Source organism: Centroberyx gerrardi, chromosome 14, assembly GCF_048128805.1.
Source record: "Centroberyx gerrardi isolate f3 chromosome 14, fCenGer3.hap1.cur.20231027, whole genome shotgun sequence".
Classification (NCBI taxonomy): Eukaryota; Metazoa; Chordata; class Actinopteri; order Beryciformes; family Berycidae; genus Centroberyx; species Centroberyx gerrardi.
Window position 1 is genome coordinate 14,646,349 of NC_136010.1, and position 27,967 is coordinate 14,674,315.

The window sequence follows — 27,967 nt, forward strand, 5'->3', positions numbered from 1 at the left end:
GATTTAAGGAATTTAAGCCCTGACCCGTTTTCGTCATGAACGAACGCCGTTACGTCGGAAGAGCCGCATCAGCCGGTTTGGGAGCGGGTTTATTAGACTGAAACCCCAATATTATCTGCTCGATATAGATAATAATAACGCGAGAGTTTGCAAGTTGCCTCAAGACTGTAGTTGCAACTGTCAAAGGTGGAGTGGATACGCGCATGACCCAACACACATTACTGTAATACTGTACACGGCCGCCAAGATAATATCCGTATAAAAAACCGAAATAATCCCGAGGTAAGGAACCGCGGAGTGTACCAAAACCGACCGAGATTTGGCGTTTCTGCTGATTTTCCTTCGCTTCGTTTTCTTTTACTCTAACCAACTGTCTCGCAGCCGTCGAAATTACTGCACTAAACATATTTTTGTGCCTCCCTTTAGCTCCAGCCAGCGCAAGGATTTTTTTTACTCCTCCTTCGTAATAAAGTCGCCATTTTGCTTCACTGCCTATATAAACCATCCCGTATTCTAATATTTTTCCTCAAGGAGTCGGGGACATACCTATCTTTCCTGGCTATTTGTAACATTTCTGGAGTGTTTAACGAGAAGACAGAGGTTGAAGAAGTGCCTCGTGGTATACATATTAATGCAGGAGAGGAGGGGGGCAAGGCAATTGGAAACTGGGAATAAGGTGAAAGTATCCAGGATTTCTTTTCATATATAAATTCTAATTTCTCTTCTGCCCTGCTCTTTTTTCCTCCACCTCGTCGTCTGCAGAGTGGGGGGAGAGGACGACGGTGACGACTGTCCGCTTCCTTTCAGGCCCCCCAACCCCAGTCTGACCGGTCTTTGACGCACAGCAGGTGTGATTGCCATGTAACATAACATTGGTGGAAAAACGCCCACCTAGGTGCCTATCTCCTGACCTCCCCCACGTGGGTGACCCGGGGCCACCCGGCCCCTAGTGCTGGGTGACTCCCCGACAGTCCAGGTAGGTGTGGCCCTCCAGAAGGAAGAAGTGGAACACTGTTTTTCTGATGTTAACCAGATAAATAGGCAACTCTGTAACCATGTTTAACTTCACACGGAATGGCAGGCTGCCACGTGTGGAGCTAAAAGTCTTATTTCTAGGTTGATTCGTCAGCAGATTGTGTCATGAGATGTTTTTGTGTGAGTGGGTGTCACCATAATTTTTTGTTGTGTCTAGCCAAATGTATGGCCATGTAGGGCTATTCAAGGGTAGGACTATCAGATTCCTTCTAAGTTTAATCCTTTATGGAAAAGACCTATTGCAATGCTGTAATACATGTTAAAATTGTGCTATACAAATATTACAGCAAAACTAAAAACTATATATAATATTTTCCAAGAATATTTAAGGAATTGTCTGATGATATTATAGGAGATACAACCATTAAGTATAAAAAGTATAAAAGTCATTATTAACTCAAGTATTACAAACAAACCAGTTTCTATGAGAATATTAAAGGAATAGTATAATGATTTTTCATCAGGGATATTCCTTCAATATCTGTCTTTCTGTCTCTCTCTCCTTCCGCCTCTCAGTCCAATTTTGAAATCCTAGTCTATAGTTCTCAAACTCCTCTCCTTAGACTCAGACAGACACAGAGAGGAAGTAGTATTTTATGTGTGATATGAACCAGTCCTTCCTCCGCTTGCCATATAGATGATGGAGAGATGTCTAGCGTGTGCAAGTTTGTGTGTGTGTCCTGTATTTCTTCCACATGCATTGTCCTGCAAGGTCATCATGCTTCTGAATTCTTAGGCAAAAAAGTGGGAGATCAAATTTGTTAACATTATAATTGCATTGTGACACTGACTTCAGAGCAACACGACACAAACTGTGAGCACACTATCACAGCAAGGAACCTGCCATCATGGCTCAATGTGCATTGAATAGCGTGGCGTGTAAACGGATACTGAGAGGCCTCCAATGAGCGACCCTTTGTGTGCTGTTGTAATTCATTAGGAGAGTGACATGAACGTGTGCTAAGAGAAAGCATGTTGGTGCCTTAATCAGTACCACTTAGCATAATTAGCGATTGGCAGCCTTCATCCATTAGACTGTCCCATGCTGTTGGGGAACGAGGGCCAGCACCTAGAGCTCATAGCTGACGTAGGATAGATAAACTGAGTATTCTTGGTAATCTTGCAGTGAAGCTATTGAGGATCAGGAGCTTTGTCATAGTGTGACTTTGACCTGAAACACACATTTTTGCTGTTGACCATTTGACCTGATCGGGAAATGCATGATATAGAGAGAAGGCACGACTACTCAAGGAGGACTCGAGGCAGTGAGCCTCGCTCCCCCACCCCCTCTTTCTTTGACTCACCTCTTGTCTAATGGGCAGAGCATGGAGTTCGTGTGTAAGTGAGAATATTGATTTTGAAATGAAACATGGAAGGTCACACCCTCATTACCACTCCAGATGATGTGTGTGCCTCAACTCAGATAACCTCCAATCCAATAGCACCGGTGGCCCACAAGGAGAAACTGTTGTAGAGCAACAGGACAGCGTTATAATCGGCTATTGATGCAGTGGACATTGTTAATAATGTTTTGACAAGTAAAGCAACAGGATTAATGAGTGGTAGACTAGTATCCTAATATTGCCTCAAGCCATCTATGTCTCCTGTGTGTTTGCCCCCCTGCCCCCCCTGCAGGCATGGAGAGCCCGAGTGGCCCCAGGCTTGGGAAGCTGTCCTCATCGGGGCTGCCAAGGGGCCGGCCCCCCAAGCATGGACACCCCCAGGAGGCTGTCAGGACCACGGCAGTCCCTGAAAACAACAACAAACATGGTGAGTGACACGCCGCCACACTTCAATTAAGTGAAAACAATATGTGACTTCAGATCTACGCAGTGTTTCTTGTCAAATTGTTTGTAGATGCGGGCAGTGGGAGTAATTTTGTTTGTGAGACCCAGGTTCGCTCCTGGACCGATTCCAGGATCAGTTCCATTTGGGTTGCAGTTGAAGAATAGCTCTTATTTGGATATATCATGATACAAGAACAATTGTGCTGTAATTGCAATTGTATTTTTTTTTATTTTGGGTGGGCTGAGCAATAAGGGCAGCTGATGAACTTTCATCGTATTTATAATTTTCTCACAGTGGTTGTAATTTCCCAGCTGTGGGGGGCCACTACAGCTAAGTGAATATAAAAGGAAATACTGGGTCTATGTGACTATTTTGTAGCTGGTGATAGGTTTTTGCTCATATGCCAAACAATGACTGGTCGGCTAGCCATTCAGAAGTTCAAAGTTCCTTCTCAAGGGGTTTCATCACGGTATAATAGACAGCCTCTGCTGCTTTTCTTAATGGGTTACAGTTTACTAGGAATCACTGGTTCCACAGCCCCAATGCAGTTCTAAAGCTCTCACCACAGAAGGGCCTGGAAACTACAACATTTTTCCTCAGACTGCATTACAGTGAGAAACCAAACAAACAAATAGTGCCAAGCACTGACATGAGTGAAAACCCAAGCCATCTGGATGGGGATGGAAGACTTTGGAGGGAGAGAGCCGGACTGGGGAATTATGTTTCAATCCAATAACCAGCAGATCATCATGACTTTGTTAATAGAGTCAGGCAGACTTGGAAAACTGGGGCTGTTCTAATATGACCCAGTTGTTTTGGTTGCTACAAAATAGCCTCTCAGTCCCATGCACGCAGTACCAACTCTAGACTAAGGTGCTTCAATTTGTTTTCTTTCCATGTTAATATTCAGCCCTCGAGGTTGGATGTTTTTGTGTGTGTGTGTGTGTGTGTGCGTGTGCTTGCTTCTCATTAGCTTTGACTCTACTGTGGACAGAGAGAGGGGGTTTATTTTTCGAGACAGATTTGACAGTGCAGCATGGAATAGTTTTTTTCTCACTCTGTAGTGAAGCCATTTATTAAAGTGCTTTCATTTCTATGCCGATTTATGATTATCTGCCTTACCTTATGATTGTCGGCAGTATTGCACGGGCTCACAGTATGTTTTCCAATTCCTCGTTGTATACAGTCTGCCAGTTGATATATTGTTGAAGAATTTATTGTAGCAGAGGCCCAATACATTTGAATGACAGGTTTTTCTCAGCAGCTGGGGTCTGATGTTTTATAGATTTTTTGCACTTTATTGCTCAATAAACAAGTGTTTATAAATCAATCAGGCTTAAATGAGAACGCTAAGTTGATAGTGGGCTCTGCCCCTGATTGTTTTGAGACTGAAGGCCAGACTGGAAGCAGTCAGAGAGATAAATGAATGGGCGAGGTGGAGAGGGGGAACGCAACTCAGAGAGGATGGACAGAGGAACACACACTTGGCGGAGGTTCACTAATGAGTAATGCCGCTGAAATTCCGATTGTGTGTGTGGGTGTGTGGGTGTGTGTGTGTTTGTGTTGAGGTAATGCTATCATACAGGTGGTGGCTCGGCGCTGGTTTTTAAGGGGCTTTCAGAGGTAATGTTAGACTCTACTGTGTCTGTTTCGATTTCCCTTTCCACAGTAGGCCTGCTTATGTCTCATAAATCCATAGCCTCTTCTCCAAAATAGAATAATTATATCAGTGTCTTTGACAAGTCTGTGCTAAGGACAGCCTCTAGCATAATTTGATTGCACAAGATAAAAATCTACGTACCAATATGTTGTAGTTGAAGAATTGTCTTGTTTGGCTGGAAAGTTGTGCTTATCTCGCACATTACCAGGGCTTTCCTCAGTCTTTAGAGAGGCTTAGTTGGTAACATTGCCAGTGGGCTGGGTTTTATGTGATTATGAGTTTTGAAGATTCTCTAAGAACATCCAGCTACCTTTGGGGGGGGAAACATTAGGCTACTGGATCCCATGCAGGACCCAACAGTAGGAATTAATTTAGAAGGAAAGCGAAACATACCAAATGCATGACAAATTTTCCATTTTTAAAAAAGCGCTTGATTACTGTGATTTCTGTATTCCCTAGCCACGCCAAAATAGCCAGTGCGTGCTGTGATCCACACAAGCGTAGGAGAAGTTGAAGGGTGGAGCAAGTATCAGGAGAGGAGCAGGCTTATTGATTGTGATTGTACTTTTAACACTTTCTTCTTCATCCATGGTTCCTCCAGCAGAATTGCAGCTCCTCATACTTCAAAAGATTGTGCCTTTCCATATGATAAGCCCTCATCTCATATTTGGCTTCTTTAGCTTATTACTCATCAGCGACTGGCTTGAGCTTTTTATAGCTAATGATGAGGAGAAATCCTACAATGCTAATCATAATGAGCCTTGAGCTAGCTTGCCTATCCCAGGGGGGCTGTGAACCTCAGTTTGGGGAAACAAAGACATCAATATCTAAGGCTCCCTGTGGAGGCCTTTCAGTGCTCAGTCTGTGCCCATTGTATACACTGTCCTCTTCAGATAACCAGGTACCACATAATCTGGCACTCATCCCGCTGGTCGCTTTAGTTTTGATTCAGCGCCCATGAAAAGTTTAGCCTGTCATGCCTGGTTATATTATCAATTCTTATGGTGATATTTAAGTATCCCACAGGGGAAAGTCTGCATGATTTAGGACATTATTGTGACCATGAAGTAGTTCTGTCTGTCTGGAGTGAAGCAATTCCTTTGTGTCTGTTGTTATACCAATGGTTTCCTTAAATTCCTCTCTGTGCTTTTATACATGGAAACAAAGACTGTGAATTGGGTTTGTGTGCCTTTCTAGAGTGTAAGTGGTGTGGTTGAGCTGTCACCCTGCCACACCAGACAACTACCAGGAAAAGATGTGGTCCTCGAGGGTGACTTGCTCTCTCTTTCTTTCTCTGTCATTCTTTCTCGCTCTTTCTCTCTCGAGTTTTTTTTTCTTTTTGGCATTAACATAGTAAGTCCCCAGTTTTGACATTCTCCGAGCAGTTATACAACCTACAATGAAAGTATTTGGACAGAACTTATGCTGATCTGCTGAGTGCTTGAGGCAAACCCTAAGATTAGCCCCCCTTTCTACAAACACTAATGTAAGCCTAAATGAGTTGGAGTGGAGATGAGTGTGTGTGTGTCAGCATCCTCCTCCTCCCACTGCGAGAGAGTGGTGCAGTACCCTACCTGCTCCCAGGACACACTGTTTGTCTGTCCGTCTGGCACCCCCTGTCTAAAGGGAGGGAGGTACTGCGGAGGTGGTAGGCACTGTCTCTGTCAATATGGAGATCGGGGGGGAAGGGCGGGGGGGGATTCTGGTCTAAGTCTGGACAGGTTTATATGCGTGTGGTTCTGCGGGGATGTTAAATGCGCGAGTGTGTGCTTGTGTTTTTGTTTCTTTTTGTGTTTATTTTTCTGTGTGTGTGTGTGTGCATGCGTGTGTGTGTTTGTTCTCAAATGTCAGACTACTAGTCTGACTGCATGGACCTTCATCTCTGGCCCACAGTCTCCATCTGCTGACCCTGCATATCTGCCTTAGCAGCCATCCCTCTCTCTCCCTCTCTGTCCATTGCTCCCTCACACTATCTCTCGCTCACTCATCCTCTCACTCTCCACACATAACTGTCACTCCCCTCCGCTTCACCCTCATTTCATCTCTATCCGCCTGCTTCTCCTCCTCCTCCTCTCTTTCTAACTCTCCATCTCTCTCCTGTCTCACTCATTAGGCAGTATTATCAGCAGCGGTGACTCACTGTACTCCTAACCTCACTATTCCTGCCACCCTTCCTATCCACCCCCGCACCCCCCTCCCCCCACCCGTACCTACCCTCGCTCCTTCCACATCTCATCTCTGTTATATTTCCAAGTTCTCGCCCCCTGATACTTTGAGTCTCTAAAACTCCCAAAGTGGTGAAATACCAAAAGCTAGAATCGATAAAGAGCTATAATCTGGGAATGTTTGTTTTGGAGATGAAATTGAATTCTGGTGCTTTTCTCAGCCTGCTGCATCCAATGTTGAGGAGAGTCCTTTGTCATCTTTGTCACACCTTTATTTGGCAGGCTTGGGGATGGGAGATGAGAGGGAGGAGGGAGTCTGTGTTGGTGAGTCACTGTCCATAAGGAGGGCACTGCAAACAGTCTGGAGCAGGCATTGTCTGTCTGGCTCTCATATACGTAGCGTTGCATAAACACATGCCTTTTTGCATGTCTGCCTTTATATGTACACACGAACGTGTCTCAGTGCATAGTTTGTAAAGTCTAAATTGTGAATATTTTTTGACATTCCCTCTCTTGAGTCTCTCAATGTTTTGATTTGCGTCCCTGTCAGTTCACCAGTCAGCCTCATTCCCCAGGATTTCGCTGGTCACACATGTGGCCAGTCATCCAAAGCTGTTGTGATTGGATGACAGAAAACACACTGTTGGCTGTGGGCCAAATGGGCGTCAGGCGATAGATTAGGTTTCCAATAATATGAACCATGCGGCTGATGTGGAAGGCTCTAAAATCGATGCAGGTCTGAAGAGGCTGTCAAGGTATTGTGAGTCACCAGATTATGCAGCAGGATCCTCAATGCCCAGACTCTTTCTGTCGATTTGGCTGTTTTAAGTGTGGTTTAGTGGAGCTAGTAAGCTGATACCCCACCACGGGCATGTATGGGGAGTCCTGGCCGGCACACAAAGTGCTGCCCTGTGGTGTAGTTTGGACTATTGAACGACGTGACAAATTGTCTTTGTGGGGATGCTTATGCTTTTTGGAGTTGATACCAATCACTGATTATTTAGTAAGAAGATCGGCTGATACTGATCCAAGTCTGTAAGTTTCTGTCTTTTCTGGGCAAGTTGTGGAGCAGTTAAAGCCTAGAAACCACTTAATATTTACTTTGAAATGAGACTGTGAGTGAGATTCAAAAGTAATAGATGGAAGAGTGTCACATTTATAACTTGTAGCGGATGGAATGGAATGCAACACACTGCTTGGTGACTAACAGATGATATATGTATTTTAGTGGGTACTTCTCTCCAGATTGGATGGCCCCAATGGGAATTTAACACCCTAACCCTTGGCACTGTTAGTGTGGTGCTTAATTCACAGGACCACTAGCAGATGATATGTGCCATTTTGTGGCTACTTTCATCCAAAGGGCCTCACAGTATCATGAGTGCATATATCTCCAGTATGGGGAGCCCCAATTGGAACTGAACCCCTAACCCTTGGCGTTTTTACTGTCATTCTGTACTCACAGGACCAATAAATGGCGCATATTTAACAGATGATGCAAGCAGCTCACATTTTCTTCATTAGGGTATCAAGAATAGGCCAATCACCATGAGGCTGATAACCGATTTCCTGCTTAGAGTATACCTTGTTGTTGCCTTTGTCTGTGTGTGTGTGTGTGTGTGTGTGTGTGTGTGTGTGTGTGTTTGTGTGTATGTGCAAACATGTACGTGTGTGAAAGAGAGATTAACAGATAGACACAGAGAAAGAGAAAAAAAGAGATAGAGAGAGAGCGAAAGAGAGAGAGAGGGAGAAAGCAACACAGAGAGGGAGAGTGAGAGACAGAGTCAGAGAGTGTCTGGTTTTCCTTCAGTGAGTCAGTGTCTGGATAGCAAGAGTGTTCTGGTGCTGCTCCTCCTTTTTGCTTCTTCCTAACTGTCTGGAGTCAGTCCTGACTGGGAGGTGATTATGGGGACGTCTTCAAAGAGAGGTGTGTATATCATGGGGAAGCTTAGTGCGTATGTACTGTGTGTGTGTGTGTGTGTCTTTTGAGAGTAAGAGAAGAGAGAAAGGAAAAGAGAGAGAGAGTACAGGATGGAAAATAGCATGTAGGAAAAAAGGAAGTGTGTATGTGAAAGTGGCAAGGTGCTAAAGTGCCATTAAAGAGAAAAAGTGAGAGAGAGAGGGGAAAGTTGGGAGGTAGGAGTGAAAACACGCTGGCCAGCCTTAAAAGCAAAAAGTAGAATAGAGCCAACAGTAAGGTCCAGTGGTTGCAGATAGCTAACACATACAGGATAGCTGTTACACTCTGTCAGTGTTTACTGTGCACGGTGTCCAGGTGTATCAGTTTCTCCATCTATTGTCTGTTGTGATTGCGGAAGTAGTGACACTATGTGTTATTTCCATAGAGTTGTGTCAGTGGTGTGTGTTTATGTTTGCGTGTGTTGTCTTTCTAAACTATGTCTAAAGCCTACTGTGCAGACGGAGACAAAGGCTCCTGTGTGAGTGTTTGTCGAGGAAAACAAATGACTGTTCTCTGTTCTTCTAACAAGTGTGTGTGTGTGTGTGTGTGTGTGTGTGTGCGCGTGCGTCCTTGCACTCAGGGGGAGCAGTTGCAGGCGTAGCTAGGAGAGCTCAGAGGTTATTTGAGATCATTAGGCAGCTGCCAGCACTCCTGGGTCCTGACTTCTCTTCTCTTCTCTTCTCTTCTCTTCTCTTCTCTTCTCTTCTCTTCTCTTCTCTTCTCTTCTCTTCTCTTCTCTCTTCTTCTCTCCTCTCCTCTCCTCTTCTCTTCTCTTCTCTTCTCTTCTCTTCTCGTCTCTCCTCTCCTCTCCTCTTTTCTCCTCTCCCCCTCTCTTTGGTTAGGGTTGACCAGTGTAGAGCAACAGTTGCAGACAGCTGGGAGGGAGTCATACTCTGACATTAGTCGAACAGCTGTATTATCCCCATGGCCTGTGCCAGAGAATTAGGGTTTAGATTAGACACAATAGGCCTGCTTTGTTTCATGCTAAGACAATGGTTGTGATTGCTGGAACGTCCGCTTGAGTGCCACAGTGGACAACACACATTCAAGCAAGCAAAGCAAAAGATACTGAGCGCATTTTTATTGTGTTTGCATATTTTATCCCAGAATAGATGAGTCTGCTGTGTTTCATTGTAAGTCTGCACCCGCACCTGTACTGGCTGGGCTTGTGTGTGTGCACATGCCTGCTTGCACTGTAGCCTACTGTATGTGGGCCTAATTGTTGTGCTTGCTGGAAAGAGGCCTCTGATAATGGTAACTAAGACAAGTGGATCTTATTCCCATAGCAACAGGAACATATCTTCCCCAAGAGCAGAATTCATTAATTATGCCTTCTTTTACGAGACCTTTATTTTCCAAGACAGGAATTAGAATGCACGCTCAATTTCCTCCCCAGCACAAGAGCTGCACCGCCGACTGCATCACCTCTCCAGCTGCTACCCAGACAGCTAATAGAGAAATGCTCTGTCGCCTGGAGAATATTAATACACTCATATCCATACACACATATCACACCCACACGCACCGGTAATGATTTCACTGTTCTTGTTTGTGTGTATCAGTGTGTGTTTGTATGTGTGTGTTTACACCTTGCGTCATGAACTATTCCCAGACACAGCCAGCGATGCCGTTGCTATTTTTCATTCAATCTTATTCCGCCTTATGTTCTCTCTATCTTATTATTGTGAGTCTGAAGTAAAAGATTACATATAATCTGTCAGCCTGTATTTGTGTCTGACTGCGTGTATGTGAGTGAGAAACAAAGAGAAGACAAATAGGGGGGGAAAATGGAAAGTTGATACTGTGTAATAAAAAGAGAAAGAGGGAGAAAATGAGAAGGGGAGGTCATTGTAGGTTATTTGATTTCAGTAAGAGAGAGTCAGAGAGAGAGAGTTTATGTGTCTGTGTGTACACATGAACATCGTAGACATGTCTATAGAGAGATGTTTCCGGGGTTGAAGGAAATCCTTTTGCCAACATGAGCTGTTTTCGTATGAGTAATAATGACATGAAGTCAGTTCATTTATTTGATGAAAAATCCTCTAACCTTTTGATAATCCCGGTAGACACACACACAGTGCTCTGATCTAGTTTGGGGCCCGCCACACACGGGCTAAAGCATGTGTGTATCCTTTCTTTGCCTGTCAATGAGCTGGTAGGAGAAGAAGGCAGCCCGGTAGACACAATGCCATGTTCATGGGGAGGTGAAACTGTGAATTGGATTGAAGAGATATTCTATGTAACACCACTGCTGCAATCCACTTCAAAAGAAAGGACTGTCTTCTCCACTCGTCTCTTCAAGTGGTTTCCCTTTGACATTTTGTAGATCTGATATGACTGGATAGGTTTTTAGAAGCATCTCCACCTCCCGCTTGCCTCATGTCTGCTGCTGCTGCTGCTGCCGCTATCCGGTTTTGCCAGATCAATGTAGGGGAGTTGAGAGCACATGTAAGGTGTATCTTTCTGAAGAATACAGCCTCAGTTCCTACCTGCAGCACTGTTATTCAGTATTCTGCTTGGTCAGAGAAAGAAGCCATCCGCCTCTGCAATTCTCTCCTCTCTCCCTCAGTATCCACACCCGCCCTCCTCTCCTTTTCCTCCCTTTGTCACCCCCCACCCCTCCACACACACACACACACACACACACAGATACACTCCTCCTCAGCTCTCCATCTTCCCTCCCTCAGTAGCAGTGTGTAGAGGAAGTAGAGTGGAGGGCTGATAGTGCAGAGGTCTAATTGTAACAGAAAAGAGAGCAGTAATGAGCCAGCAGACTGCCTGTCCTCTGTAGTTCAAATGGAGAGAGATTGGGAGGGGCGTGGGGGGGAGTGAGAAAGCTAGAGATACGGTGAGAAAAAAGGAAAGAGGGAGTATGAGGGATAGAAGGAGGGAGCGATAGAGAGCGGAGAGAGAGAGAGCTGAGGCAGTCTGTCCACTGTGTGCTGTGTCAGAGGTTCACACAGGCACTGGTGATTTATAGCTGATCTATTTGGCTCAGCATAAGGCCTTTAGCCACACTGCCCCTTTCTCTCTCTCTCTCTCTCTCTCTCTCTCTCTCTCTCTCTCTCTCTCTCTCTCTCTCTCTCTCTCTCTCTCTCTCCCTCTCTCTCTCTCTGACACTCACACAGCTAACAGCTAAACACTACTCACTATTCAACCCACCACCATAGTTATGCCTGCCCTTTTGTTTTTCCTCATCTGTGTTGTGAACTGAGGTGTCACTATTGCAGTGTTGCAAAGCGCACCTTGTCCATGTTTAGTTTGAGTATGTGACCATATTGCAAAGGGATTTCGGGTCCTTTAAAAAAGTATTTTTATGACTGAATGTAATGCTAATTTTTTGTTGTTTTGAAGCATTAGTGTGGCACCAGGAAATGTCTAGAACATAGCTCCAAATGCTGCTGGTCTTGTTGTCTTGCACTAGTGAAGGTATCCTGTGCTAACTTAGAAATGGTTTTCTCTCTGTCTCTCTCTCTGCCAGGTCCTGTGTGTGGTGAGCCGGTGGAGGGGAAGAGGAAAGGTCGTCCTAAAGCAGAAGTGCAGGAACTGAGGAGCATCCCTGTGAGTATCTCCCTTTGAACTGAGTGGGTGTTTGAAGTGGTCTTCTAGTGAGAGGCAAGCAACAGACATATGCATTTTCCTGCATAGACTAGGCAGCTCCGTATGAATATGCACAATATAAAGTGCTAATCTATGCATGTATTCATGTCTCTCTCCCTGACTCCTGAGCAGGCCCATATGATAGTACAGTGGAAGGAAGAGTTTAAACGTCGCTCCAGGGTTAAGTGTCCGTGTTCGGGCTGCTGGTTAGAGTTTCCCAGCATCTATGGCGTCAAGTACCACTATCAACGCTGCCAGGGGGTGAGTCACTAACCTCTACTCTCTCCTACTCTCCCTCCCACTTCCACCTCACGCTTAAGAGTAGACCTTAACCTTAACCTTAACACAGCAGAGTAGAGCAGCAAGTCCTTCAAATGAGGAATAAGAGGAGTCTGTTATAAGTGACCAAAAAGTCAGTTTAAAGTAGAGTTTGTATACGTTCAGAGGATTTATAATGCTCATAATCCAAATGTTTTGTGATAACTGACTATACAACTACAAGTATTTTGGCTGTTTAACCTCTTCAACCCAGTAGGTCCATCATCACAGACGCATCTTGCACAGAATTTGTTTTAAATTCTAGTCAAGATCCCAAGGTTTCCAAAGATACCAAATATGTCATGCTGAATTACATGGAAATGCGTATAAAATGATGCACAATTCAATGAAGCGTTGGAACGAGTAGATACAGAATAGAATGTGACATTGTCGTACAGTGTGGAAAAAAAAAATCCTAACTTTTAACTGAAGGGGAAATTTAAGGGGTTAGGGATAGGGAGGGGTTAAGGAACTTTGTTTTATGCAATATGATTCTTCATCTGAAGGCTTCAAATAACTACCCACTGTTATCTGGGTTTCGGTAGGGATCTAACCCTGACTCCTCTCTCCTCATGTCTGTGTTTGTGTCAGGCCACCCTAGCTGAGAAGCTTAGTCATGGCTGCCCGTACTGCGAGGCAGTGTTCGCCACAAAGGTGCGCCTGCAGAAGCACAAGCTGTGGAACCACCCGGACCGGGTCACTATGGAGTCCAAGGACGAGCAGCCCAAGCTACAAAAGACCCCCGTCAAGTCCAACTCCAAGAAAAGGTGATGCGGGTTTAGAGCTCAAAATCACATTTTCCGTCATAATGGTGTTTGATGCTGACTGTTCAAAACTCTCCTCCCTCGGTCCGTGATTCCAGGCCTATGGAGAACAGTCCCCCCTCTCCGGTGTTCGTCAAAGTGAAAAAGACCCACGAGGTGTCCACGCCCTCTCAGAACGGCGAGCTGGCCCCGCAGAAGAGTGAGAGGAAACAGCACAGCCACAGCCAGCCCCCGCAGCCAATCCACCAGTCCCAACCAGTCCAGCTCCAGTCCCAGCAGTCGCAGTCCCAGAGCACATCGTCTGATGCCGGGGGCAGTGAGAGCGAGGGGGGCAGCCTCCCGCCTCCTTTCCCCGATGAAGACCCAGAGAGAATGAGGCACAGTAAGATTGCTACGTATCTTCTGGAATGGACTACATATTTTTGTCAGTATGGGCTGGGATGTGTTTGACCATTCCTTGCTCTGTGTTTTCCTCTTGAGCCAGGACGGAAGCAGAAAACCCCTAAGAAGTTCACCGGAGAGCAGCCCTCTATTTCTGGAACGTTTGGATTGAAAGGTAGATCCTTAAATTTTCCTCTCCCCACCCTTTTCTTGACAGTAAACCGCACCCTTTCACGAAAACTTACACATCAGAAAAAAACAATCTAATAACCGTATATGGGGGTAATATTAATCAATGAATAAATGAAGGAATGAAGACGAGAATGCTGTAATGTACTGGCTGATCCATCATCGATTGCTGACAATAAGCAGGCTTCCTCAGTTTCCCTGTGATGATTCATTGAATAATGGAAACCTTGAGAGGATAAATATACCGCTGCTGGAAAATAAGAGTGGGAGCTTCTTCAGTAGAACTCTACTATACCATGCGTTTGGCTGTGAAAATGTTTGTGAACACTCCCCACTGCTGCTGGTCAATGGTACTGGCCTTTTAACAGTGTTAATGTGGCAACTGTAGAGGTGTTTCATATCCTGCTAAATGAAACAGTGAGTCACACACCACACACACATCACATGGCACAGACACACGCACAGATTTTTCATTTTCTTTCTGTCTATCTATCTATCTATCTATCTATCTATCTATCTATCTATCTATCTATCTATCCATCTACCTCTCTCTCTCTCTCTCTGCCTCTCTCTCTCTCTCTCTCTCTCTCTCTCTCTCTCTCTCATTCATGTGCTGAAAATGTCCAGTGACTCATATAGCACATACAAGCAAACTACTTATCATCGCCTATCATACAATTAATCCACAATATGCAGAGCTCAGAACACTCTCTCTCTCTCTCTCTCTCTATCTGTCTCTCTCTCTCTCTGTCTCTCTCTCTCTCTCTCTGGCTCTATTTCACTCTCTGGCTCTCACTGATTCACTATAACCCAAAACAACCTCCTTTTCTCATTTTCTACCTCTCTCTCTTTTCCCCTTCCTCTTTCTTTTTTTTCTTTTTTATGCCCAGTATCAACTTTCCCTTTTTAGTATTTGTCTTGTTCAGCATTGTCCTCCATCTGTCCCTCTCTGCCTCTCTGACTTTTCTCTCACTTTACCTTGAATGCCTTCAGTAGTGAGTATTCATTACTACCATCATTGTGTGTGTGTGTGTGTGTGTGTGTGTGTGTGTGTGTGTGTGTGTGTGTGTTTGTTTTGCAGGCATGACCAAGGTGGAGGAGAAGCTGAAGGCAGGCCGTGCGAAGAGATCAGAGGGGAGTGGGTTCAGTGAGGAGCCCCAGAGAAGATCCAGTCAGTCCTCCAAGAAAGACCCGGCCACAACCAGCTCTGGTGAACAACTGCATATACGTACATTTTAAATGTATTTATTGGCCCAGACAAAAAACTAAATGTGACTTCATCAAAACGGGAGAAAACTGTGAACATTAGCGCAGAAGCTGTGACCTCTCTTTAAAAAATAACTTGATCAAAAGAGAATAAATTGTATTATTACGTGGCATCATTGAATACTCAATACTCTGATGGGCCAGCGGTTCTGTTCTTTGTGAACAGAACTGCTGTTTCACATAACAGGCTGTTGTTTTACATGTAATCATATCCCTCTACAGTCAAGATCGTTGATTCTGTTGATTTCTAATGCAGTTAACTTGTGGGGAAGTTAGAATCATATCTCCTTCACATTAAGTAACAAGTCTAAACCAACTAGTAATACCTGCTGGATGCTCTGGTGTCAGGTGCTGACACCTTGTGCCTAAACGTTACTCCTTGGTTACTACAGACAGTCCTGCTGGACTATGTTTTTTGGCAGGCACTTGAAAATAACTTGAGCTTATAATTAAGTCATTTTTAATCAATATTTTGTGTCAAATGATTAATGCCTTTGTCAAGTAGCTGTGTAATAAGAGGGATAACGTACAGTGAGCTGGTCATTATTGCAAAATAATCCCCTTCAGGATGATCAAGAACCTCCACTTAAGATCAGGGTCTTGAATCACCCTGTCGAGGCTTATTTTGCAATAATGACCTGCTTTCTGTACATTATCCCTCGCTTAACACATGGATAAAATTAAACTATAGGACCAGCAAAAGACAGTGCAAACAGAAAACACAAAAGGAAATGTTATACCCAGAAGTGGACCATGCCAGTAATAGTTGTTTGACTGACTGACTGATGTCCCCATGTTTCCCAGGTCCTCTACCTGATACGCAGTGGCAGCGAGCCATCTCAGAGCGAGGCGAGGTGGTGTGTCCCACCTGCTCCATCGTCACCAGGAAGACCGTCCACGGCCTCAAGAAACACATGGAGATCTGCCAGAAGGTGAGTGGGCAGCACTGTTGTCCGTGACACTGAGAGGGGCGGGAATGCTGTGGAAAGTGCTGTGAAATCAGTCAGTGAAATAGATAAAAGACTTTTCACATCAGACTAGTAAAGACCATTTCAACATTTTCATGCATCAGTACGAGGCTTATTTTCGTTTGCCTCCCACTGGTTGACAGTTTGTTTCCTGAGGAGCTTGCCTGCTGAAAAATTGAATTATATCTCCCTCACATAAGTATCAAGTCAAACCGACAGGAAATACCTGCTGGATGCTCTGCTTTGGTGCTAGGTTCAGGTGCTGACATGTCAGGTGGAAAGCGGTTGGATGTCTGTTCTTTTCTGCCTTAAAATAATCTTCATCTTCATCCTATTTCCACTTGTTTAGCTTTGACATTTGACTCGCATTTGGTACAATCACTAACTGTGTTAGTCACTCACTATTGAATTTCTGAAACCAATAAATATTTTGACACTCCCTCTAAATCATATTCCATATGTTCCACTCGTGTTTTTGTTTTTTTGTAATTTTGTGGCGCATGTGTTTTTGATTTGAGCTCACTCAAATAATTGCGAAGTATGTAAACTGATCTGACCTCTGCTTCAGCTTAACTTGAATGCACCATATGTTTTCTGTTACATTAATGTGGAGTGTATGACTCCATGCAAGTTCAAGACTTAATCAGCCAATTTGCCAACACAACCTGTCAGTGGAATTAATATCATTTCACCAAGACAAACCAGTTTACATATTAACAATATTAACAAGACTTTATTGAGCCATCGTTTTTTATTTTTCTATCTGGAGTATGAAATAAAGCCCTCTCACCCCAGAGCTGTGACCTCGGCATTGGATTATAACGGCTAGAGTCCTTCGGGGATGGAAATGACTGCAATGTTATTAGACACCTCTCTCTAAGGACCTCATAGTGCAGAGTCTAGGGAGCCTTTACAGTAAAGATATTGATCGGAAGGCTGCAGAAATAATATCAGGCTGTATCTCAGTACAGTAGTCCCTACCAGTTTCCACAAGTAATGTCCTTTACTTTATCTGCTCTGATCTGAAAGCTAATATTAGCTGAAATGCATCAAAAGGATACGGTACACTTCTGTGGTTTGTTTACACTGCACTTGATTGTGGTCAATATCAGAAATAAATGAGGGGTGAAGAGCGGAAAAAGAGCATCCAACTATATTGAGATTTTCCTGAAGACGGTCCAGCTGGAGTGGTCCAGTGGCCTCGAGCCCCTCTGAGAGATGTGTTCTTACAGCCATTTTAACGGCTCCTTGGCCCAGTGGCCCGTGTGACTCTATTAAAGTGACAGTCTGCCGTTAAGCAATGACAGAATCACCACATTAACACTGGGTCACTCACCATCAAAACACCTCTGTCCCCAAATCAATACTGAGGCGAGGCGACTAGCTACGAGACGGAACATTGTGTATTAAATTGGTTTTTGCTGGTTCCAAAAGTTGCTTGATAGTTCTCCTCTGTCCTTTATAAGCTCACGATGATAAATGCATTTTGACCAGAATTGCCCACTAATAACAAAGATTATTAGGTTATAGCTGAGATGTTGCTATATTGATAGATCCAATAAAGAGTTAAAGGCAGCGACAGCTACTCTAAGAGTGAGCTCCCGGTTGGTTTCCTTTCATAGAAATGTTATTTGATCCTCTGTTTGGCCTTTAACCCCTGCAGCTCCAGGATGCCCTGAAGTGCCAGCAGTGCCACAAACAGTTCAGGTCCAAGGCCGGCCTCAACTACCACACCATGGCTGAACACAGCACCAAGGTACACCCGCACAGGCACAGACTCACACACACAAATCAGCTTGTACTTTTTAATGCTTGCCTCACTGGTAAACAAGGTATACAAGGTGAAGCTCAAAGTTTCCGACAATTAACAGTCCGCCCTGGCTTTGCCCTTTCTTTGCGACTCACCGTTGACTCTTAGCCCCTCATTCAGCAGCAGTCAGAGTCCAGATGGAGGATGTTTAGGTGACTCAGAGAGCTAGTGTTTCACCACTGTCACACTGACCCACTGACCAGAGTAGCTACTAGACACCACACACACCAGAGCCCTACACCCACGGAGAGGGGAGGTTCAGACTTTCACTTATGACTCTATGTATGGGCACCAGTCGTACGCTACTGCTAGTGTCAGCTTTCACAGGGGGCATTTGGTTTGTTGAGGTCAGTGTTGCATGTAGAGACATTTTATAGCCAGTGCACATCCACAGTCAAAGGAGCACATTTCTTGCCCGTGAAGTCTATACGTACCTTTTCTGTAGCATATTCATTGTCAGCTGCTATGCCCTTTTCTAGAAAGTTGATCTGGAGGGTTGTGAACCATCACACAGCTGAACCGGTGATTGGTATTCTTGTTCTTGAAGTGCTCATATTTCTTTCTGCAGCTGTCTTAACTCTGACAGCAGAGAGCTTCATTAAGATATTATCATGACACTCCTGCATTAGAGCAATGGTGCTCCTATGAAGTTTGCTGAATAATTCACCGCTGCCTGTTTCAAAAAGTATCATGAAAGATTAATGAATGTACGTGCACCGAACCTTGTTGCATGCAGCACGTGTGTTTGTGTTTCCGTGCGTGTGTGTGTGTGTGTGTGTGAGCGTGCTTGCCTTCAGTACATCTGCGCGCATGCATGTGTACGTGTGCAGGTGGTTGTGCGTGTGTAATCATAGCCAATTTAGTAGAAATGATAGATGATTGTGCCATCTGTGGCAGCCAAGTTAAACTGTTTGACACAGCCATTTGTCTTCAGTCTGGACCTATTGTGCCCTGACCTTATTGGCGGCAGTCCAGTCCAGTAGAGCAAGAAACAGCATTGTGTGTGTGTTTTAAAACCGTGATGTCTAAACTTTGAACTAGTTAGTCTGCCTCAACTAAAACCCATCAAACTTTCCTGCAACCCTTCCAAGATAAGTAAATTAAAAGTTGTTTTAACAGGCTGAAAGCCACCATTGTGCAAGCGCTGGGTTTGTGTGTTAGACTCTGCGGTTGTGCTGTAGAGTAGCTGCTGACTGGTGTTGTCACTAACCTGGGTCCAGTCACATGGCACAGCCCCAGTGCAGCGTGGGAAAACACAGTGGGCTGACAGAAGGACAGGGGTCACCTACTGATTTTGACCTTGGTGTTGCTGTTGCTACTGTAATACCACCACTCTCTCTTCGCTCGCTCTCTCTCTCTCTCTCTCTCTCTCTCTCTCTCTCTCACTTTCTCTCTCTCTCTCTCTCTCTCTCCCTCTCTCACTTTCTCTCTCTGATAGAGGCATTAAGAATACATTCCGATATAGTTTCATGGTTTCTTCCCCTGCCAGGGTAAATCAAAGGCTGAGCTAGTGTCTGTTCTCTTGCCTGCAGGCTCGAGCGTGACACGATTTACTTGAACTAGGGATGTATTCTGACGGTATCTCATCTCCTCTTTCCCTTTACAGAACACTAGGGTTGTGTCTCAGTCATCTCAATTCTTCTTCTATGTGTTTAACACGTGGAGTTCAGTCCATTGAGATTCCCCCCATAAGACCCTACTCTCTCCAGTCCCCTGCACTCCTCTCCTTTCTTCTCCCTGGCAGCCCGACCATCTGTTGTTCTGGTCCTGGCTGGGGTTTGGCACCAGCCAACACCCCAGTGAAAACATGAGTTTGACAGTTGTCATAAACATGCCTTGAGTAACAGCCTCACCATGAAACCATTTAATGATCCTGGCACAGTGTGAGCGCCCGAGATGGAAAACACATTTTCATCGCCGTTTTTGTTTTTTTTTGTTTTTTTATAAGTCAGGACGGAGGGGGAGGTGTTATGAAGGGACACGCTCATGCGACGTTGTATTTGTTCCCCCTCAGCCCTCGGGGAGTGAAGGCCAGACGGGGGACGAGCAGGAGGAGAGAGAAAGGCTGCGCAGAGTGCTCAAACAGATGGGACGAATCAAGTGTCCTACTGAGGTATGCACTCTCTTTCTTTCTTGCTCTGTTTCTCTCTCTCTCTCCCTTTCTCTCTCTCTCTACTACTCTCCCTTTCCTGTGTCCTTCATTTCCATTCATCCACCTTTGCTGTCTTTCATTTCATATTTTTCCCTGTCCTCTTTTGCCCGTTTTGATTTTGTTTCCCTCTTTCCTCAGTCTCTGCCTCCCGTCTTTTGTCTGCTTCCCTCTACCTCTCTCCCTCCTTTTTCCTTTTTGCCTTGTTCTTGACATGTTGCCCAAAACCACATCAACACTCTGCTTCCCATTACTCACACTAGAGTGCAAAAGGCAGGGAGAGGAAGAGACAGAGCGGTGAAAAACAGACTCTCTACTGTGACATTTCTTCATGCTGAAAAATGAGCAGCGTTTCCTCCTGTTTTCTCTGTCTTTTTAACAGCAACCACAAAATATAGACCAAATGCAATGATTGTGTTCCATTAAAATCACGCCGTGCTCCACTTACCCAGTTTCCTGTTTAATGTGTGTTTTCCTTCTGTCTCATTTCTGTCCCTTTTATATACTGGCCTCACACATGCACACACACACTGTGCGCAAACACACACACACACACACACACACACACACGCACGCACATGCACAGGGCTGCTCGGCCCACTTCGCCAGTCTGATGGGCTACCAATACCACCAGAAGCGTTGTGGAAGAGAGCTCTCTGAGGATGAGAAGCCTGTCTTTCTGTGCCAGCACTGTGGAAAGACCTACCGCTCCAAGGCTGGCAGAGACTACCATGTACGCACTGAACACCCCCCTGCCATCACTGCTACCGCGACCACCACCAACAACAACAAGGACAATACCACCGACACCAACAACAACACAGGCAAAGAAAGGGTAAGACAGACTATTTACAAGTACACATTATGTACACATTATGCACATAAAACAAATTGTATAACATGTTTGCCAACCCGGTCGGTCTGTGATCACTTTTTTTTGAGAGGCAAAAGATCTAACGTTAGTGAGTCCAGCTTTCTCTGGACAGAGCGCTCGCTTGCTGTTGTTTAGGAGACAGTTTGTATTTTGCTCTTAAGTTTTGATTTGTCATTTCCTGTAGGCGGAGAAGCTTCCATACCTGACACCAGATTTTCATTTGGGCAAATAGGGCAAATCTACAAGGTTTCAATTAGAGGCTCTGCTGCAGCCCCACTTTGTGATTTAGGCTGATAAAACAAGTGTATTTTTACATACACACATCTTGCCTACTGTAGCTTTAATCAGGTTTTCCTCAGTTGTGCCTTGAGGTCTTCACTCTTTCAGAAATGACAATCTATTCCTTGTTTTGTATTGCAAAGTTTCTCCACGTATTCCACTCAAACAAGTGTCTTGCCTCTCCTCCAGGTGATCTCCGAGGAGCCTCCGTCAGGAGGCAGGAGGGAGCAAAGCCAGCCTGAGAGGAAGGAGTGGCAGGAGAAAGCACCACCAGGCCGGCCTAGAGAGAAGGAGAGGGAGGCCAGGGAGAAGGATAGGGAGAGAGATAGGGAGAGGGAGAAGGAGAGGGAGCGAGACAGAAACAGAGAGAAAGCGCCACAGAATGAGAGCCTGGGGGAGGACTTTGAACGGACCCCCAGCGGCAGAGTGAGGCGCCGCTCGGCCCAGGTGGCGGTGTTCCACCTGCAGGAGATAGCAGAGGACGAGCTGGCCAAGGACTGGGGCACCAAGCGCCGCATCAAGGACGACCTGGTGCCTGACAGCAAGAGGGTGAGGACAGAGTGTGGATGGATTATACACACATTATACACATAGGCATTATATAAAGATACTGCTACTCAAAGGCACATTCATAGGGGACATGGGGATACACACATGCATACACACCTACACACGCGCATGCATGTACAGATGCACAGAAGCATTATACACTGCAAGAGCCCACCTGGACCCGAACATCAAAAGAATTACACACACATATACAGAGGCGCACACAGGATTACACACCATGACCCACATCAAAGCCAACCTGAACATGAAAAGGACACACACTCAAACGGCACACTGAAGTAAGGGGAAAAAAGTAACCTTGTGTTTGACATCAAACAGATAAATATGTCCCCCAATTCTCTCTCTTTCTTTCTATCTATCTCTACACTCACAGTAACATCATGATACTACAAGGAATATTGATGTAGATGCTCCTTTTTCTGCTGTTTAGTTAAACTACACCCGTCCTGGCCTCCCCAACTTCAGCACTGAGCTACTGGAGACCTGGAAGAACGAAGTCAAGGAGAAGGGCTTCATCTGCTGCACCAACGGAGTAAGAACGTTGACTGGATGGTTTAATGTGTCACCATATAACACCATATAACACCATGTCACCTTATAACAGTCAACGGTAACACTTTAGATTAGGGAGCACATATTAGCTATTAATAAATTGTTTATTAACATGCATATTCGTAGTGTATTGGTTTATTAAAGTCATTAGAAACCACTTATTATCACCTTATTCTGCACTATTGTATTCTAAAGTATAGCCCATTAACTATGGGTTTTCCCTCAATAGCCTCCTAAATAGTGCTTAGTGCAAAGCATACGAAGAGTCCAATTGATGTGGAACTTCCTTACTGACTGCTGTAAGCCCTAATTGGGAGGCTATTGAGGGAAGCCTCATAGTTAATGAGCTATACTTTAGAATGTGATGCAGTGCAGTGCGGTGCAGAATAAGGTGATAAGTGGTTTGTAATGACTAATAATGAATCAATACACTGCTAATATGCATGTTAATTTGTTAAGTTGTATTGGGGGAGTGTCTGCATTGCTCACTCGTGTGTTCGTCTCTGCTTTGTCTCAGAACTGTGAAGCTGTCTACTCCAGTGTGTCAGGACTCAAAGCCCATCTAGCAAACTGCAGCCAGGTACGAACATCCACCTGTAAGAACATTACCAACATGATTTCATTTGTCTCTGTAAACCTAAGGTATGTTCTTGTGCGTTCTTGTCTGTTCTTGTGCCCTCCTGTGATATCTTTGCCATAATATCTAGTGGCCAAAGAACAATTCAAAACAAATGAACGCCAAGGATAGAGAGCAGATAAAGTTCCCAGATGTTAATTTGCTAACCTCAAATGTCAAGAATGCATGGGGACGAGTAGGAAGCTTCAAGATTCATAGCGAGAATGATGCATCCACGTCCAAAATGTATGCAAACATTTTTTTTGAAAACATTAAAATAAGGAAGCAGCTATCACTGGAATCACCTTATACCCTTCTCCTCTTATTTAGAATAAATTTCTTAATTTAACAGTAAGTTGGTAAGTACCATGATATAATAGTGCATCATGATATAGCAGTGTATTTTCACACAAAAAAAAATAGTTGAAACAAAAAAAATGTGTGTATTTCATTCTCCACAAGGACCCAAATATTGACTCGAACTTCTTGGTATTGATAGACACACACTGTCTGTAGAACCTGTTGTATACTTTTCAGTTGAAAGGGCAGTGAATTGTAGGCTGTACACTGATTAAGCATGTGTTGCATGGTTTTTGCTTTAGAGATTGTTTTGAGGTGAATGAGGTGTACAGTATATCTGTGTGTGTGTTCTGCAGGGAGGTGGTGAACTGGGGAAGTACACCTGTCTGATCTGTCAGAAGGAGTTCAGCTCAGAGAGCGGTGTCAAGTACCACATCAGCAAGACACACTCGCAGGTGGGCCCACAGTTCAATCACACTCACTGTACTCATAAACTTGACAGTTGGCCTGAAAGCAAGCCTTTTAATTAAATATGCAAGTAAGTAGGTATGTTTTATTTACACAGTGTGGCGTATTACCACTCATCCGTCAGTTGTTAATACTCTAGTCGGCACCATTGACATGCCATGTTAATACCTACAGATATTAACTCTGTTAAATACAGTAGGAAGGTTATACAGCCATCAACATGCTCCTGCTGCTTCTTCTCAGCTTGATCTGGATTGAACAGTAACATTGTGCTTGATTGCCTTAGAACTGGTTTCGTGCAGCAGCCAGTCATGTGGTCTCCAGCAGCAAGAGCAAAGCACCGGAGAACAATGGGATCAAAGCCGAGGTGAGGAACGGCGCCACCACCGGCAAGAAGAGGGGCCGCAAGCCCAAAGAGCGCCCCCCTGTGGTTGCCCCACTCCAAACAAAAACTCCGGCACCCACAACCACTCAAAACTCAACCCCCGCCCTCAGCCCCTCCTCGGGCCCAACACAGACCCCCACCCAGATCCCCATCCCAACAGACAGCGGGAGTTCAGGCCAAAACAGACAGCCCAATGCCTCCACCGCCAGACGGAGCAAACCCAAGAGGCTGTCATTGTCAGAGTAGCTCTGCTTTCACCGACCCAGGAGCCAGAGAGGATGCTATCTGTTTGTGTTACGCCAGGAAGCTAAAAGACCTTACTAACGCCACAAGGACTTAGCACTGAGAAGAAAGCTAAAACAACCATTGACAAGTAAAACATTTAGTCCAGACTTAAAATCTTGGTTTTGAAGCCCTACAGTTAATGTGTCTACTGTTATAAACAGTACTCATGTGTAACAGTAGTGTTTTATTTCTCCATTCCACTTTTGTCTCCTTTTTAAGGCACACATTTCAGTTTCTCTACTCACAACAGGGGTGTCAATAGTAATCAAAGATAAAATCCTGATTTGTACATGGATAGCATTTTCTAAACTGAAGTAGTATTCCAAACGAATTGAGTGTAATTGTTTCTACGAGTCTGTAGATTCATGTTGTGTTCGAGAGGTTTCAAAAAGGATATTCTATTAGCATGGTGAAGTCATTTAATGATAGCTAGTGTTTTCACATTTTTTTCACGGAGATACTGTACTGTGTACATAAACAATATCTATATCTATATATCTATATACTCAAAGCAATGATGCCATCTATCATTTTCAAGGCTGTCAGGTCAAATTGGATCATGAGCAATCAGAATTCTTTGCAGTACGTGCTACAGTGCAATGTTGTATTGATCTTTGTTTTTGATTTCTTTGTTTTTGTTTTTATTGTTTTTACTTTTTTTATGTTTGACAATAAGTAAATGTCTTATAAGCTAAATGTTAGTCAAAGGTCAGTTGTTAATCATGTTCCACTCTGTTTTCCCTACAGTTAATGTCGCTGTCATTTGGATTTTGTTTCTTCTTTTTATTTCAGTTCAATGACATTTATTTTTGAGATTGTACTTGCATCACATGATGAGGAAAAGTTTGTGCTTTGACAACCATAATTAACTGTCAAAAGATTATATCCATAGTTCTTTTACACTACGCATATTAAGCAGAATATCGACAAAAAGTGAAAGGGTTTGAGATTTCCATCAGTAAGGTATAGGTTTACGATATATTAGTCAGCTACAATAATACTAAATATGGCATTGTTTAATTGATAAAAAAAACTTGAAGTATTCTGTCTAAAAAATAGGACTGACAAATGCTAAATGTTGGACAGAAGGAGGAATTTTGTGTGAAGCTTGTTGCACCATTGCGGCACAATCAAATGAGATAACACCATTTTAAAGTGGGCCATATGTCCTTGGCTACTGCTTTTGCTTGAATCAAAGAGTTGAGGAGAGAATACAAATATTATCTTTTGTAGAGAGGTGGAGGATGATCTTTTATGAAACAGAAAACCTGCAAATGAAGATTCACATGTTATGTATATTAATTGATTCCTGGTCGCTCAAAGCTATTGTCTTGCACTTTAACCCTTAACCCTCCCGCTCCCCTATTGTATTTTTGCACTCCAGGAGTATTCAACCCAACCTAGTTGCTGTAAGGCACAGAAGCGGGATTATCTTACTCTCATCGAATCTTAAGATTAACTAGAGAAAAACTAAATTTGTGTTTAGATGGGTACTGAGCAGCATGTTCAACTCTTTCTAGTTAGTGTCTGTGATCCAACAACGACCACATGATTATAACTCACCACACAAAGCCATAACTGGTCTTGTTGAATGCAAGTTGCTCTACCAGTCAATGTTAGTTTAGCTTCAGATTACAAAAAAAAAACATTGAGTTACTTTCATTTCAAATCTAAATGTGTGCAATCAGAGAATAATATTTTCACTTTAACACATTTAAAGTAGATACTTGAATCCACAGTTATATTAATGATTTGAGCAAATGAAATATCCATAAATATTTGATTTATATTTGCAGTGTATGTCCATAATAAATAATGACTTGCTTGCTAAAAAAAAATGACAGATCATAGATCTATTTTATATTCTCTTGTGTGTATTACCTAGATAGCAATCTGATAGCTTTGGGAGTCTATACAGTTGTGATGTGAGGATATTCTGGTAAGATACTAAGGGTGCTTTACTTGCCACTCTACCTTAAGGACTGCTGAAGATACCTGATACTACTCAGTGAGTCCACTAATTCATCCTGCCATATTCTCCTTACCGGCAAGTCCTCCGAATTTTGCACCAACAAATGTCAATGTCATCATTAAAATCAAGCACTGATGTCAACGGAGCATTTTCAAGAAAAACTGAGTTTGAAATTTATATTTGTGTCCCAGGTGGTGTCATCCCTACACCATGACCTTTTATATTTTAAAGCAAAGATTTGTTTGAGCTGAATTCCTCCATTTTTAATCAACTGATGGAGCATATTCAGGTGGGGATGATTATGCATGTGTCTGTCTCTAGCAGTGGGATAGACGTTTTTCTTTTTATCCAGGTTCAGCTGATGGTGAAGTTAGACAAGCACTGATGGGTCCTCTGACCTTTTCAATAAGAGTTGTCCAGACCTTGGCCTAGTAACTGTGTGTGTGTATAAAGTCAGTTAGCACCTTTATAAAGACTGGATGTCAGAAATGGTAACACTTTCTCGTGGAGTGTTGCGCCGTGGCACAGATCAGTTCATCAGCTGCTTGTTACTCGTTTCATTAATAACGTCACATTGACTGTGTTTACCTAACAAGCTTTGGTGTTGCAATATGATAGTTTAGCACTGCTTTTAACAGTGGGTATTTTCTATTTTATCACACCCTTTACTATCCGTCTTCCTATGATGTGGAAAACACATATCCCGCAGTGTGAGCTAACTGCAACATGTTTAGAGAGTACAGCAATACACCATATTTAGCTGGTTTCGTTGGCTTGCTGATATTTTGATATTGATAAGTGTATTCTCAAAATTGTATGGCTTTTTTTTCACTCCCCTGCTTTTGTTTGTTTGCTTTGAAAATGCTTTTACATATTATGAAATCTAAAAAAAAAGATTTAAAAAAATTTGTAGTCCACAAAGAACATTGTAGGCCTATGTGTCGGCATACACTGTTATTTTATCCATTTTGATGATGCACATAAATTGAGCTTTTCAGTACATGATGACAAACACATCGAGAGAGTCCTTTATTATTATCTATTCAATATGGGACAACAAGGCGTATGTATGTGTGTTTGTTTCTGTATTTAGTGCACTTACTATACCATGAAATAGGCTTGAAATAGGAGTGTTGTTGGAGCTTTCTAGTTACCTGGACTGTGTGTGGTGTGACTTTTGTACCTGGGGAAACAGCAGGCTCAAGTGTCTTCCCTTTGTCAGCAATGTTATTTCCCCAACCAAGGTTAATCCATAGAAATCCCCTTAGACAGCTTCACAATTTTGCCCTTTTATTTGGACAACAGTGGTCCATTTTGTATGCTGCCAACTTTAAAAGCAGGAAATGGCATCCACCCATATTGTCTAGGACATTGTGATGAAACTATTGAGAGTTGTAAGAGATGATGTTGTAGATTATAACTGGCTATGGTATATAGGTTACAGGTGAAATGAGACTAATGATGTATTAAAGATGTCCATATCTGAAATTAGGCTGTATAGTACCTAACATCGGAGGCATCGCACCTCCTTTGAGTCTGAACTGTTACAATTTTTTTCCAAACTTGTTGTATTACCTGTGCATTATTATCCCTCAACTAATTAATAAAATGTT

The 27,967-nt window shown here is 43.6% G+C and overlaps 1 protein-coding gene across 1 annotated transcript; it reads left to right on the forward strand.

Moving 5' to 3' along the window:
* The first annotated feature begins 251 nt into the window (after positions 1 to 251).
* On the forward strand, positions 252 to 27,967 carry znf512b (zinc finger protein 512B). Its single transcript, XM_071899338.2, has 18 exons — positions 252 to 282; positions 763 to 976; positions 2,671 to 2,805; positions 12,090 to 12,169; positions 12,341 to 12,469; positions 13,118 to 13,293; positions 13,389 to 13,672; positions 13,775 to 13,846; positions 14,942 to 15,070; positions 15,931 to 16,058; positions 17,758 to 17,850; positions 19,919 to 20,017; positions 20,640 to 20,888; positions 21,396 to 21,755; positions 22,207 to 22,308; positions 22,846 to 22,908; positions 23,601 to 23,699; positions 23,999 to 27,967. Exons 3-18 carry the CDS (start codon positions 2,673 to 2,675, stop codon positions 24,341 to 24,343), a joined length of 2,541 nt encoding a protein of 846 aa, XP_071755439.1. The 5' UTR covers positions 252 to 282; positions 763 to 976; positions 2,671 to 2,672; the 3' UTR covers positions 24,344 to 27,967.

Coding starts and splice junctions, on each gene's coding strand:
- znf512b (XM_071899338.2), top strand. CDS start 2,673: ATGGAGAGCCCGAGTGGCCCCAGGCTTGGGAAGCTGTCCTCATCGGGG. Junction 12,170..12,340: donor AGGAACTGAGGAGCATCCCT/GTGAGTATCTCC, acceptor ACTCCTGAGCAG/GCCCATATGATAGTACAGTG. Junction 20,889..21,395: donor ACAACACAGGCAAAGAAAGG/GTAAGACAGACT, acceptor CCTCTCCTCCAG/GTGATCTCCGAGGAGCCTCC.